This window comes from Prionailurus viverrinus, unplaced genomic scaffold, assembly GCF_022837055.1.
Source record: "Prionailurus viverrinus isolate Anna unplaced genomic scaffold, UM_Priviv_1.0 scaffold_89, whole genome shotgun sequence".
NCBI lineage: Eukaryota > Metazoa > Chordata > Mammalia > Carnivora > Felidae > Prionailurus > Prionailurus viverrinus.
The window spans coordinates 116,092-129,920 of NW_025927651.1; the positions used below are offsets into that span (position 1 = coordinate 116,092).

The following is a 13,829-nucleotide window of genomic DNA, read 5'->3' on the forward strand; positions in this document are numbered from 1 at the left end:
CGGACAACGCTGCTGGGCCCTCCGCTTCTCTCCTCCGTCCCATCGGTGGCCCGCTGAAGTGTGCATCCCCAGTGATCCTTCGGGTAAGCTTGCTTCCTGTCATTGGGCCTCTGGACTTTGCCTGTATCCACCTGAGCCCCCAGACGGCCCTCCTGTGGGCCCATCTGGAGAGCCGGCTATAGGCAAGGACAGACGTTCCTTGGCCGGCTGTTGGGCGCACGGCACACTCTCCCCACCCAGGCGGTCCAGCCCTTTTGCTCCTAACGCTGGAGATGCCTGCAGACCAGTGGCCTCAGCATGCTGCCTGTCCCTACGTTCTGCGTGTACTGGATGGACCTTCACACGTCAAACCTCACCGCACTGATCTCATCCCTGTGTCATCCATTCAAACACCCAGGAAATCACAGCGAGGCTCTGTGGCTCGTTCTGAGGGACCACGGGTGCACAGTCGGATGGTCACCCGCTTGGGTCACGTCACCTGCCTGGATCACGTCACCCACCTGGATCATGGTCACTCACCTGGAACTTAATCCCATCTGCAAAGACCCTTTTCCAAATAAGGTCCTGAACCACAGCTTCCAGAATTAGCAGGTGCACGCATATTTCGGGGTGTGGGGTCACTGTTCAAGACACTTCAACACCTAAAAAGGTGTGTATTTTACTTTCTGTAACTTGTGAAAAGATTTACGGTTTATGTAATCTTTTGGAACTTACTTTTCCCTTGAAGTTGCCTTCCTAAGATTCATCTTTTTTTTTTTTTTAAGTTTATTTATTTTGAGAGAGAGAAAGAGCAAGGAGGGGAGGGGCAGAGAGAGAAGGAGGCAGAGAATCCCAAGCAGACTCCACACTGTCATCACAGAGCTCGACGAAGGGCTTGATCGCATGAACTGTGAGATCATGACCTGACTCAAAATCGAGAGTCAGATGCTTAACCAGCCGAGCCCCCCAGGTGCCCCCTCAGATTCGTCCTTCTTGTGAGGCATCAGCAGGGCATTCGCTCTGGCTGGGGCACACTCGCCATGTGCGACCTGCCTGCCAGGTCTCCACGTTACCAAAAAAAAAATAAAAAATTCCTGGGCTCTCGGGTAGCTAAGTCTGTCAAGTGACTGACTCTTGATTTCGGCTCAGGTCACGATGTCATGGTTCGTGAGGTCGAGCCCCGCATCAGGCTCTGCACTGGCAGCACGGAACCTGCTTGGGATCGTCTCTCTGCCCTTTCCCGGCTTGTGCATGCACCCCCCCCCAAAAATACATAAATAAACTTAAAACGCGACTGATTAAAAAAAAATTCTCCACTCAACGTATAAAATATAGAGATCTGTATTTTCTTCATTTTTGTATTATATATATATTTCTGTATTGTACGTGTGTGTATATACAATATACAATGTACATGTATACTATATATATATTTCTGCATTGTATGTGTATTTACAATATACAGTGCATGTATACATATATATGTTTCTGTATTGTACGTGTGTGTATATACAATATACAATGTATGTATACATATATATATTTCTGTATTGTACATGTGTGTATATACAATATACAATGCATGTATATATATATTTCTATGTTGTATGTGTGTGTATATACAATATACAATGCATGTATATATATATTTCTATGTTGTATGTGTGTGTATATACAATATATAATGCATGTATACATATATATATTTCTGTATTGTACGTGTGTACATACAATATACAATGCATGTATATATATATTTCTATGTTGTACGTGTCTGTATATACAATATACAATGCATGTATACATATATATATTTCTGTATTGTACGTGAGTATATACAATATACAATGCATGTATACATATATATATATTTCTGTATTGTACGTGTGTACATACAATATACAATGCATGTATATATATATTTCTATGTTGTACATGTCTGTATATACAATATACAATGTATGTATACATACATATATTTCTGAATTATATGTGTGTGTATATACAATATACAATGCACGTATATATATATTTCTGTATTGCACGTGTCTGTATATACAATATACAATGCATGTATACATATATATATTTCTGTATTGTACTTGTGTGTATACACAATATACAATGCATGTATACATACATACATATATACATATATATATACACATATATATTTCTGTATTGTACGTGTCTGTATATACAATATACAATGCATGTATACATATATATATATATTTCTGTATTGTACTTGTGTGTATACACAATATACAATGCATGTATACATACATACATATATACATATATATATACACATATATATTTCTGTATTGTACGTGTCTGTATATACAATATACAATGCATGTATACATATATATATATATTTCTGTATTGTACTTGTGTGTATACACAATATACAATGCATGTATACATACATATATATATATATACATATATATTTCTGTATTAGAAATATACATCTGTACGTGTGTATACCCAATCTCTACATTGTCGGCACTTAATTCCTGTGGAGCTGATTTCTCCCTAGAGGGAGCTGGAGAAGTCCACTTTGATCCTCTTTTTTATGAATAATATGCTGCCTCTCCCTCCCCCTGTTATACAATTAACACCTTTATTGTTTGTAGCAGTTTTAGGTTTGAAGAAAAATTGGACAGGAAGCCACAGAGTTCCTGTGACGTCCCCAACCATCCCAGTGACCTCCCAACCGCCCCCTTCTCAGTCCCGGGATCCCAAACATCACATCGGGCAGAGCTTTTGTTACACCCTATAAGGTGATGTTGCTACAATGTTATTAACTGGACTCCACCCAGTATAGGCGGGCTCATCCTGGTGGGTTTACACACATTTACACAGGCGGGACTCTGCCACCACAGGACAGAGCAGAGCAGGGTCTCGGTTCTGCCTCCTCTCTGCCTCCCACCCTGGCCCCACCATGACAGCTCTGTCCCTTCCGTGGTCATTTGTGCATTTGACAGCAGGTCATGTTGCCGGGGCCACACGGGGGGGGGGGGGTGGGCAGCCTTCCAGAGTGGTTTCCTCCTATTCTGTTTCCACTTGAAATTATATTTTCATTCCTCACCGCTCAGAGATTGTTAGATACTCTCTTTTTCCTGCAGACTTTTATGCCTAAAAGTCTTTTATTGGTCACGCCAGCATCCCCATGCTTACAAACGGTTAAAAATTTCTTGTATGTATTACAACCATAAAGCTCTAAGGTCTACCTTTTCCCCTGAATTAGCATCATAATTATGAGTAGTTGCAACATGTTAACACAGTAGTAAATATGTTTTGGTACGTCATATACTGTTTATACCAGTAGATAAAATGTATCTGAACTGCATCTTTGTATAGGACGAATGAAACGCCCCCTTTCTTCCCACATGTATATGTAGGACGACCACAATTTATTGCTAGAAATAGAAAAGGCTTGGGGGCACCTGGCTAGCTGAGTCACAGGAGCATGTGACTCCTGATCTCAAGTATGTGAGTTCAAGCCCCACGTGGGGGTATAGATTTCTTCAATGAATAAATAAAATGAAAAAAAAAAAAACCATGGGGGGCCTAGGTGGCTTAGTCGCTTGAGTATCTGACTCTTGATTACAGGTCAGGTCACGATCCCGGGGTTGTGGGATCGAGTCCCGCACCGGGTTCCATGCTCAGTGTGCGTGCAGCCTGCTTGGTATTCTCTCTTTCCCTCTGTCCCTCCCTTGCTCTCTCTTTTCAAAACAAAACAAAACAAAACAAAACAAAAACTAGAAAAAAACAGAAAAGATTCAATAATAGATATATTCATACTTTTTATTTATTTAAAGTTTATTTATTTTGAGAGAGAGAGACAGACACAGAGCGTGCAAGGGAGGGGCAGAGACGGAAGGAGAGAGAATCCCAAGCAGACCAATGCAATGCCAGCAGGGACCCCGACGCCGGGCTGGATCGCACGAACCATAACCGTGGGACCATGACCTGAGCTGAAATCAAGTCTGCTGAGCCGCCCAGGTGCCTCCCTAGTTTCTACTTTTAGCCATTAGCATTGAGCCCCTGTGTTTACATGAGAGTAGAAGTTTTGTTATAAAAGTATCAGTTACTCTTTGAAGTACGCCCTACTGACAAGCCCAAGTGTTACACAAAAGGTTGGGTAATCAGTCCGCTGAGTGATCTGCTTCTCTGCCAGTTGTGTTGAAAGTAAACAATGGCAAACGTTCAAAAGGATGTGGGGTTCACTCAGAGAAGGGTCCCCTTTCCGAGGGTCTGGGAAGCCGCCCAGCGGGCTTCCTCAGTGCTTAGCAACTGAGAAGCTGGGTTTTGCCAGCCAGTCTAGGACCGAGACATTCTTTTGCGTGTGCCATCTTTAAAAATAATCTCTACACTCACGGTGGGGCTCGAGCTCCCCACCCTGAGATCGAGTCACCAGCCGGGAGCCCCTAGAAATGCTTGTGTCCTGATGTGTTCAAAAGACTCGGGAGATTGGGGTACGGCCCATGTTACTCTGCCTTTGCTCCTGTGGTATTTTACTTTAATAAAGGCTTCTACCGGTGAGATCTGAGATCCACGTGTCTGGGTCATTCTGCTTCTGGAAAACCGGTGTATCCGCCCCTCCCTCCCAGCCCCTGCAACCAGCCCGGTCAGGCCCCCTGACAGCCACAGGCCCGTTTCAGTTTTCACTGCAAGAAAAGTGTGTGCTATTGTGGCAAAGGCAAGCTCACGGCACCAAGAGAGGCGACCTTCAGGGCAGTTTCTAGAAGCCCGCCGGCGAGATCCAAAGGGGAGAAAACGAGTATCAGAATAACTCTCTGCATGTGCAATGCTGTGTCACTACCTGCAACTCTTTGAACAGCAACTTCCGAGCACACTTCAAGCCCGTGGCTTGATACGTGTTGAAATGTGCGCACACCGGGGAACGGTTCCTGCCATAGAGATAAGGACCTACCCCTCATCCGAAGACAAGCCTCCAGCCCCTGCCCTCGCTCATCTGCAGACAACTGCTTTCTCCCAGATGCCTGCACATCTGGTAAATGCATATCACTTACCAGTGTGTCTGGAGCTTGGGTTTTCAGAGTCCGGGATAAGTGATAAGAACATGTAACAATTACAAACGTTTTCACCGGGTTTATCATAGCCTTTAACACAACAGAAGCTGTGCCCTGGGGGTGAGGGCGGGGACGGCCTGGAGCAGCAGACAGAATATTCTGTATTTACCGTGAAACGTGCCTACGCCGTGTTAATAGGAAAAGCACGAACACTTTGCAAGATTCTGTGAGGCTCAGCTACACCCGGATCGGCATTTTAGGGCAGGAGTAGGTCCGAGAAGCTCTGCCCTAACAAAGCCGGTCTGTCGGCCAGGGGCACAGCAAGCTCACCGTCACTCTGTCACCACCTGCAGCCCTGTGGGTATGACCTTTGACAGCCCGTTTCCGTCCCGACCCTCTCGAGGCTCCTTCCGTCCAGCTCGGGAAGCACACGAAGATGAGCGGTGTGGGAAGCCGAACAGAATCGCTGTGTTTAAGGCTGTGAAATGCTGCACGGCTAAGACAACATTTCAGATGTGCTGCTCACGTGGGCTCTCGCCCGGATGCAGCGACTCCTGGCGTTGCCGGAGGGCGGATGCCGTCTTGGGTCCCACGTACAGCTGAGTTCATGATGAACCGTGAACACCACCTGGTCTCGTTTTTGTTTTAATGTTTATTTATTTTTGAGACCGAGAGAGACAGACAGACAGTGTGCCCGAGGGGACAGGGCAAGAGCGAAAAGGGGACGCAGAGTCCCAAGCAGGCTCTGCGCTGACAGCCGTGAGCCTGACGCGGGGCTCAAACCCACAAACCACGAGATCGCTGAGCCGCCCTCGCGTCTCTCTGCTCTAACCCTTAACAGAAACTGGCCCAGGCTGGGTAAGGCAGGAAACCTTTTCTTATGGACTGAATTGTGTCCCCTGAATGTCCGCATGTTCAAGTCCTCAGCCCCAGGACCCCAGAAGTTCCTTGGAAGAGATAACTTAGCTTAAATAGTCAGTAGGGGGTCCCCAACCCAACATGACTTGGGTGCTTCGTTCTGAATAATTAACTCACGGTGACCACACTTTCTGCCTCGTGGAGAAAAGATGAATTATTTCTCTTAGTAATTATAAGGGAGCGGGAACACACGGAAGGAAACGATGACAGTAAAGGTAAAGAGAGAGAGTATCGAGAAGAACAGAGAAGGGTGAATCCACCAAATCGGGTGCTCACGACATCCGACCTCTCGGCTGGGGAAGCCCCACAGCGAACAGCCAGCTGGAGTCCCGATTGGGTGTCCTGGCAGACTGTCCCCCCTCGGATGAGGCCTCCCACCACCTCTTCCCGCCAGGGCAACACATACTTGTGTGATCCACGGTCAGTCATCAAGTCGGCCTCGGTGCGGTCCCGAGGGAGCTGGTTTTTCTGTCTCTCGAATGGTACTCACAATCTTAGGGACGGGCGCCTGCACAGTCCTCTCCCCTCCCTGATCCATCCCAGGGGGCCAGCCTGGTCTGGCTCAAGGAGGAACGTGAGTCGCTTTAATGCCTCTTGGTGTCAGGAGCAGAAGGGCCGTTCTGATCGTGAGGCCAGAGACGGAGCACAAGCCAGCTAAGCCCCCGTGAGGGTGTGTGGGCGGCTCTGGGCAGAAATGCTTAACAGGTCACACGAACAAGTTCTACACAGAGCATCCTTATAAGCAGATCAGGACACAGACACGCACAGAGGGCCAGCCACATGAGGACACAGGGAGAAGACGGGGTCTACTTGGCCACTTGGCGTGTGGGGCTTTGTTATAGTGCAGCCCGAGCAGAGACGTCTTCCATTTATGGCATCTTGAGGACTTCAAGTCTGTAGGGAAGAGGGCTGCATGGGGGGGGTTTGCTCTGCAAGTCAGCTGCCAGGCAGGCCACTTTCAGGGGCACCCAAGAATTGGAGGGTCTGTGCAGGGATTCCCTCCAAACCACTACCCTCTCCTGTGCCTTGGACAGAGGACATGGGAGTCCCAGTTTGGAGACCTCTGGTCCCAGCTGCGTTCTCTACATGGAATTGTAGATTCTGGGTCCACACCAAAGTTGGGTGTTCTGCTCGTGAACCATGCTAGTGCCCTGAGCTGCCAGGCATCCTGGGGTAGAGCGAGCCCTGTGCTTGAGAGCCCTGTCAAGCTCACCTTTCCTGGGAAAGGACCAGCACACAATTCTGGGCAACAATCTAACTTTGATCTACTGATGAACACATGATTTCTGAATGGCTTCAAGATGCGCTTAATTTTGCAGGTATGTAACCACGGTGTGATTCTAGGAACAGTTGTTCTCATTTTTATTCAGAGCCTTATTGAGAACATTTTGGAAAATCATGTCTCCAGTGATTACGTGGCTCAGAGGTTTTGAATTGCCAGTGAATGCACCAGGATTGCTGTAACCATGGTGATTTAGATTGTATACAGACATGCCCATTTGTCCTTGTTTAAAAGCATCATAAAGGTTGATGGGGCACCTGGGTGGCTCAGTCGGTTGAGCGTCTGACTCTTGGTTTCGGCTCAGGTCAGGGTCTCTCAGTTCATGGGATCAAGTCCCGACTTGGGCTCTGCACTGACAGCATAGAGCCTGCTTGGGGTTCTCTCTCTCTCTGCCCCTTCCCGCCTCGTAGGCTCACTCTCTCTCAGATAAATAAACATAAAAAAAAAGTTGAATCGAGTTGAAGCCTATCTCTTTTCTTAAGTTTAAGCATGCGATTGATTACTGGTTACGTCTTTAGTGTAGTGGAGGGCAAGCTCTGACATATTAAATTACAGGTTATTTTATTAAAATGTATTTACCTTTCATTCTCCTTTATAGTATAATTATAGCTACATAATAGACACACATTGTGAGTTACACATGCAGAGACACTATGTTACCTCTACATTTGATTTCAGAAAGGGAGGGGAGGGTTACAAAATATTTGATACAAAGGGGGTGGGAATCTGTTGACAGACCCACAATGAGACACCGCCTCACGCCCACCGAGGAATCGAAACACAGGCAATAACCAGGTGCGAAATGGAACCTCCAAACAAGGCTGGTGGGGATGCAAAATGGTATAGCCATTTTGGAAAACAGTCTGGAAGTCCGTCCAGACACCAAGCAGGGAGCCACCCCGTGGACCAGCGATTCCAGTCTCCCGTACGTGCCCGCTTGTTCACAGCAGCACGGTTCACGAGCACCAGAAAAGTGAAAACCGCCCACATGACCATCAACGGGTGAACAGATAACAAACAGAATGTGGTGTGTGCACACTGGAATATCACTCAGCTACAAACGGGAGTGAAGCGTTGACACCTGGTGCCACGTGGATGGACCTTGAAAGTGGCTCGGTGAGACAAGCCAGATGAGGACATCAGATGGAAACCCTTCCCATGGAGGAAGTCACACGATTCCCTTTACACAAAATGTCCACATCAGGAAAACCTAGAGCGACAGTGGAAACCAGTGGGTGCCGAGGGCTGGGGGAAGGAGGTATGGGGAGACACTGTTTAATGGGCACAGGTTTCCTTCTGGGGTGAACGTGATGTTCTAAAATGGACCCTGGGGATGGTGGTTGCGACCCTACCGATGTCGTGACCACACTGACAACCACCGTCTTGTACCCTGGGTGGTCTGCATGGTGTGTGAATGCATCTCAATAAAGCTGTTTGCAAGAAGAGAATCTGGTGGATAGAGAAGCACGGCCTCAGGTGATCCTAGGAATTCTAGCTCCTGTGCCAGAATTGGGTTTGGCCGCCATCTTGGCCAGTAGGTCGTGGAGACATTCTGCGGGGACCCCCACGGGAAGGGTTTCCACAGAGAAATTAAGATTCACAGGAGGTTCGGACTTTGCTATGCTACAACCTGAGGCTGCTAATATAGATGATCACACGGATGTATTGTCACATAAATACATATAAATATCAACGTATCAATACGCTGGCCAACACAGACACTGGTTTAGAAATATCGTATTGTGTGAAAGAAAAAAAGGTTCACAGGAGGAAACAGACTGAACAAGCATCAGTGTTGTCCACGGTGTGTGATGCCTGGAGCTGCAGCAGCCACTTAGGGACCCTGAGGAGACTAGGCTGGGATAAAGCTCCACTGACCGCAGAAGGAAGACGAAAGACGGAAGGAACCTGAACCTTCCATACTGTTATCCAGAGGCCAGGCTAACAGCTCGGCCTTCACACCTGCCGCGTGTCTGTACACAGAGCCAGGAAAGTCCCCTCTTTTGTCACTGGCAGCCCCAGAATAAGGCCCATGTCACCTGAGAGGATGTGTACGCCTGGAAAAGGAGACCCGGAGGTGAGCCCCCTGGACGACTCCAGTGTTCATCACGGAGCAGGTGCCTGGGGGGGGGGGGGGGGGACGGGCCACAGAGCAGCCTCAGGAGCTGGTGTTCTCCCACCAGCCCCCCGCCCCCTGCCCCTGACGCCCGCTCAGTCCCCACCCCCACCCGTCCCTGACCCCCATCAGTCCCCACCCCCACCTGATCCCTGACCCCCCCCCTCAGTCCCCACCCCCACCTGGTCCCTCACCCCCCCCCTCAGTCCCCATCCCCACCTGCCCCTGACCCCCCTCAGTCCCCACCCCCACCTGGTCCCTCACCCCCCCCCTCAGTCCCCATCCCCACCTACCCCTGACCCCCGTTCAGTCCCCACCCCCACCTGGTCCCTGACCCCGCCCCCACCTCCCCAACATTGCCCCCTCCTGTCCCCCGCCCCCCCCAGGCCGTCCTGCCCGGGCCTCCAGGTGTGGTCTTTGTCCCCCCAGGAAGCTAACCCAGCCGGGACGGAGTCTTCTAACCCAGATCGGAGTCAGAAACTCTTGTAACCGGCGGAGGAGCTGTGCTGACACTGTTTGCAACCGACCCTGTGGTTCGGCCAAGACATCCGCGTTCCTCCTGGGCGCCGGGAGACTGGGGGCGCCAAGCGGCGTGCCCCAGTGACCAGCCCCCAGCCCAGGCTCCGCGTCTCTGAGGGGGGGAAGCCCACCTGTTTTCACCCTTCCTTGCGGGGGGAGGGGCAGGCTCTGCGAGACCCCCGGGGAAGGAGGGAGCATTAGGGCACCAGCACCCGGATTCCTCCCGGTCCCAAAGTCGGATCCGGCCACGCGTCTACCAAGTCCTGGGATCCTGCCAGCACGGCTCCGCCGGGGGTGGGGGTGGGGGTGGGGGTGGGGGGCAGGGGGGGTGTTGTGTGACCTCGGGGACCCCCGCACGCCTTCCCTCTCTCTCTGCTAGATGCAGGAACCACTTCCCCTTGCCGTCTGGGGAGCATTTCCAGTGTTTGAAGGCTGAGCCCCTGTCTCGATGCCCCCACCCCCCACCCAGAACATGCAAACCACCCAGAGCTGGAATCCTTCCCTTCCCCATGTCCTAAGGAAGGAACTGGAAGTTTGCACAGCAAAGGTCTCAGCAGTTGGCTCCGCTCTCCCCACGCGGTCACGTCTGCCATGGAAAACATGCTTGTGAGCTCTCCTGGCCCCCTCTGCCCCCCCCCCCCCCGTGTGGACGGTCCTTCCCACCTGCCGGCCGCAGGCCCCGCTGCTGGAGGGCACTGGGTTCCGGGGCTGGTCCACGCAACGCCCCCGCGGGGTGGCTGAGGCCTCACAAAGGCGCACACTGAGCCACGGCTCCTGCCGTACGCGCTGTTAGCTGGAGACAGAGAGCTAAAACGGGGAGAAGAGACGGGGCTTTGGAAGCAGCACGTTGGCCACAATGGGCTCCCTGGCCCGTGTCCTGGCGTCGCTGTTCACGGACACACGCTTCCTCGTCGTCTCTTCCCACACAGGACGTCCCCCATCCTGTGCTTCGCCCTGGCCACGCCCCAGGCGTCAGGGACGCCATAGGCTGCGAAGGAGGCCTAGCGTGGAGGAGGCCCGGCTGGTCGCCCCGCTCGCAGGAGCCCAGACGCAGCGCACGAGGGGGGCCGCGCAGTGAGATCCTGAGGGTTCCAGGTCCGGGACGCTCACGCCAGCAAACTCTGCCACTGCTCACTGGAGTGTCACCCGGTGCGAGGCCCGGCACCCACACTGCAGCCTGAGGCCTGCAGGAGACGCCCGCTGTGGTTCCTGAAAAGTCTGCTCAGCACTCGTTTAGGCCCTGTGCTCAGCAAGGGACACTTGCCAATGCCCGCCGTCACCGCCCCACGCCCAGGCTGGCGGACACTAATAACACGTACACAGCACACAGCAGGGCCTTGGTGCGGTTCGCACCTGGGGGCTGGGGGCTGGCGGGAGTGGGCCTGGCCCTCTGCGCCCCTCCCCACCCCCTCTGACTGCCCCTTGGCAAAACCTGACCCTCAGGACTTACTTTGCAAACGCCTTCCCTTGGGGCATCTGGGTGGCTCTGTTGGTTACCGACTTTGGCTGAGGTCATGATCTCGATGCTCGTGGGGTCAGGCCCAGCGTCAGGCTCTCTGCTGTCACCACAGGGCCTGCTTTGGATCTTCTGTCCCCTCTCTCTGTCCCTCCCGGGCTTGCGCTCTCTCCCTCTCAAAATAAACCTAAAAAAGAAAGAAGAAAAGAAAAAGAAAAAAGCCTTCCTTCAATGGGATTCGGTGTCCAATCGTACCATTGGGGTCGCCCTGCAGCGGGTTCTGTATTTCCCATCACCAGGAGCTGCTCTGGGGCACGACTCGGGGAGGCCCCACTGGGCCCCCGCAAGGCCCCCAGCTGCTCCTGGATGAGTCCGCCACGGCCGTGGTGCAGAGGGCTTTGCACTGTGTGGCTTTCCTCCTCCGGCAGGTGCACAGACCTGCGCTGCATAGAGAGGGGCCGCCCTGGGCTGCCGTGCCTGCTGCCCCCAGGGGCTCCGGGGCGTGTGGCTCTGCCCACCACCCCTCCTCCCCTCTTCCTTACTCCTCGTGAGGACCGGCTCTTCTCGAAGCGCCCTCTGACTCACCAGCTGGCTGAAATGATTCAGAAAACGAACCAGAGAAGCCTCCCCACTCTGTCCTGATGCCCCACACCTGTTCCTGGCTGGGGCAGGAAGGCCCATTTCTCCGCCTGCGACCCCTGATTGGCCTACTGGGGCGGCGAGAATTGGAGAATTGGCCTACGGGGCAGCCTCCCCCAGCCAAGACAGCCTTCCTGGGAGTGGGGCACAGGTGTCCCTGCAAAAGAGGTTTGTATAAATACCCCCTTCAAAGTAAGGGCACCTGTAGGCACGCCTGATCTGGCCGGTGGCTTCAGGGCTGGGCTGCTGGGAGAGAACAAGGGGTCACGGCCTGGCAGTTTGCCTGGTCTGAGTGGCCTTTGCTGGATGGAATCTTCTATCAGATTGCTGGGTTGCAGCCTGCGAAGGAAGAGACTGTGTGGCACGACCCACTGTGTGAAATTCACGCCAGGTAGAGGTGAGGAAGCAGGAAAATAAGGCCCTGGGGTGAGGAAGGAGGGGTCGACTCGGGTAAATCAAAAGCTTGCCGAAGAGTGTGTGCATGAAACCAGGCCCTGTGGCCTCAAGGTGCCAAACTAGGCTGGTTTGCTTGTGTTTACTGATTTGGTTTTGTGTGACTTTTTGGTTACGTGTTTCCCCATATTTAAGGTTGTCGCACGTAATCTGTGTGGTGTGGCCTGTGGAGTGGGGAGCTGTGGCTGGGCAGACGGCACTGGGCTCAGCTACCAGCCAGGCGGCCCCTGGTGGGGCCCAGCAGCTTTCCGGTGGGGACGCTCCCTGCATGGGTGCCTGCTGGCCTCACATGAGGAAGTCCCCTCCCTCACGTCGTTTGTCCACCTCCAATCAGCTTCTGACAGCGTGGCAGGTGTCCCAATGGGGTTTTGTCACTGGGACGACCGGACTCGTGGTTACCACTGAGAACAGGGGCATGGAAGGTGTTGAACCAGGAGATTGTCTGCGATGCTTCTGACCGCACACGTAGAGGGCGCCAAAACCTCGGGAGGCCAGTAGGCAGTCTGCACACTTAGGGGCCCAGGGCTCCAGACTTGACCCCTCAGGAGGCCAGTAGGCAGTCTGCACACTTAGGGGCCCAGGGCTCCAGACTTGACCCCTCAGGAGGCCAGTAGGCAGTCTGCACACTTAGGGGCCCAGGGCTCCAGACTTGACCCCTCAGGAGGCCAGTAGGCAGTCTGCACACTTAGGGGCCCAGGGCTCCAGACTTGACCCTTCCGCAGTCTGGAGTCCAGCCCCTGCTGTGGGACCTGTGGGGGCCCACTGCTGACTCTGCGGCTTCCATAGTCCATCTGCCTTTTAGGGGACCCATGCCCCCGGGAGCCTACAGAGCAGGGGCCGTGTGTGGGAGTTTCCCGCAGCTTACTGTAACAAGGTCCACAAGCTGGTGTTGAAAACAACAGAAAGGCAACCTCTCTCGGCTCTGGGGCCGGAAGTCTGAGATCCAGGCCGAGCAGGGCCGTTCTCCCTCTGGCGGCTCCGGAGGGTGGGGGTGGGGGTCCTTCCAGCCTCTCCAGCTTCTGGTGGTTGCTGGCAATCCTTGGCTTATAGACCTCACTCCAGTCTCTGGCTCTGCCGTCCCATCGGCTTTGTCCCCGCAGGTTCTCTTTTCCCCTTCTTACAAAGCACACCTGTCACCGAATTAGGGCCCACCCTACTCCAGTGGGACCTCAACTTGGTCACATCTGCAAGGACCCTAACCCAAATGAGGACATGTTCCCAGGTACTGGGAGTTAGGATGTGAGCATATCTTTTGGGGGGAATACAATTCAACCCCACACAGGGTCTGTGAAGTCCTTGGCATGCGTTCGCAAAGGTATGGTGCAGAATTGGCTCTGAGAGTCGCTGTTAGGACACCGTGGTCTCCGACTCTACATCGTACCTTCTCTCTGCGATCTCCTGGCAAGTTCTCCTGGTTACTAA

General features: G+C 52.4%; 1 protein-coding gene across 1 annotated transcript in view; it reads right to left on the reverse strand.

Annotated features, from left to right (window-relative positions):
• Nucleotides 1-12,150: 12,150 nt before the first annotated feature.
• Nucleotides 12,151-13,829, reverse strand: part of LOC125159908 (uncharacterized) — a 33,503-nt gene continuing 31,824 nt past the window's right edge. Inside the window, exon 4 of the mRNA XM_047848581.1 lies at nt 12,151-12,293. Coding sequence (XP_047704537.1) covers nt 12,219-12,293 — 75 coding nt within the window. The 3' untranslated portion in view covers nt 12,151-12,218. The remainder of the gene's footprint in view (nt 12,294-13,829) is intronic.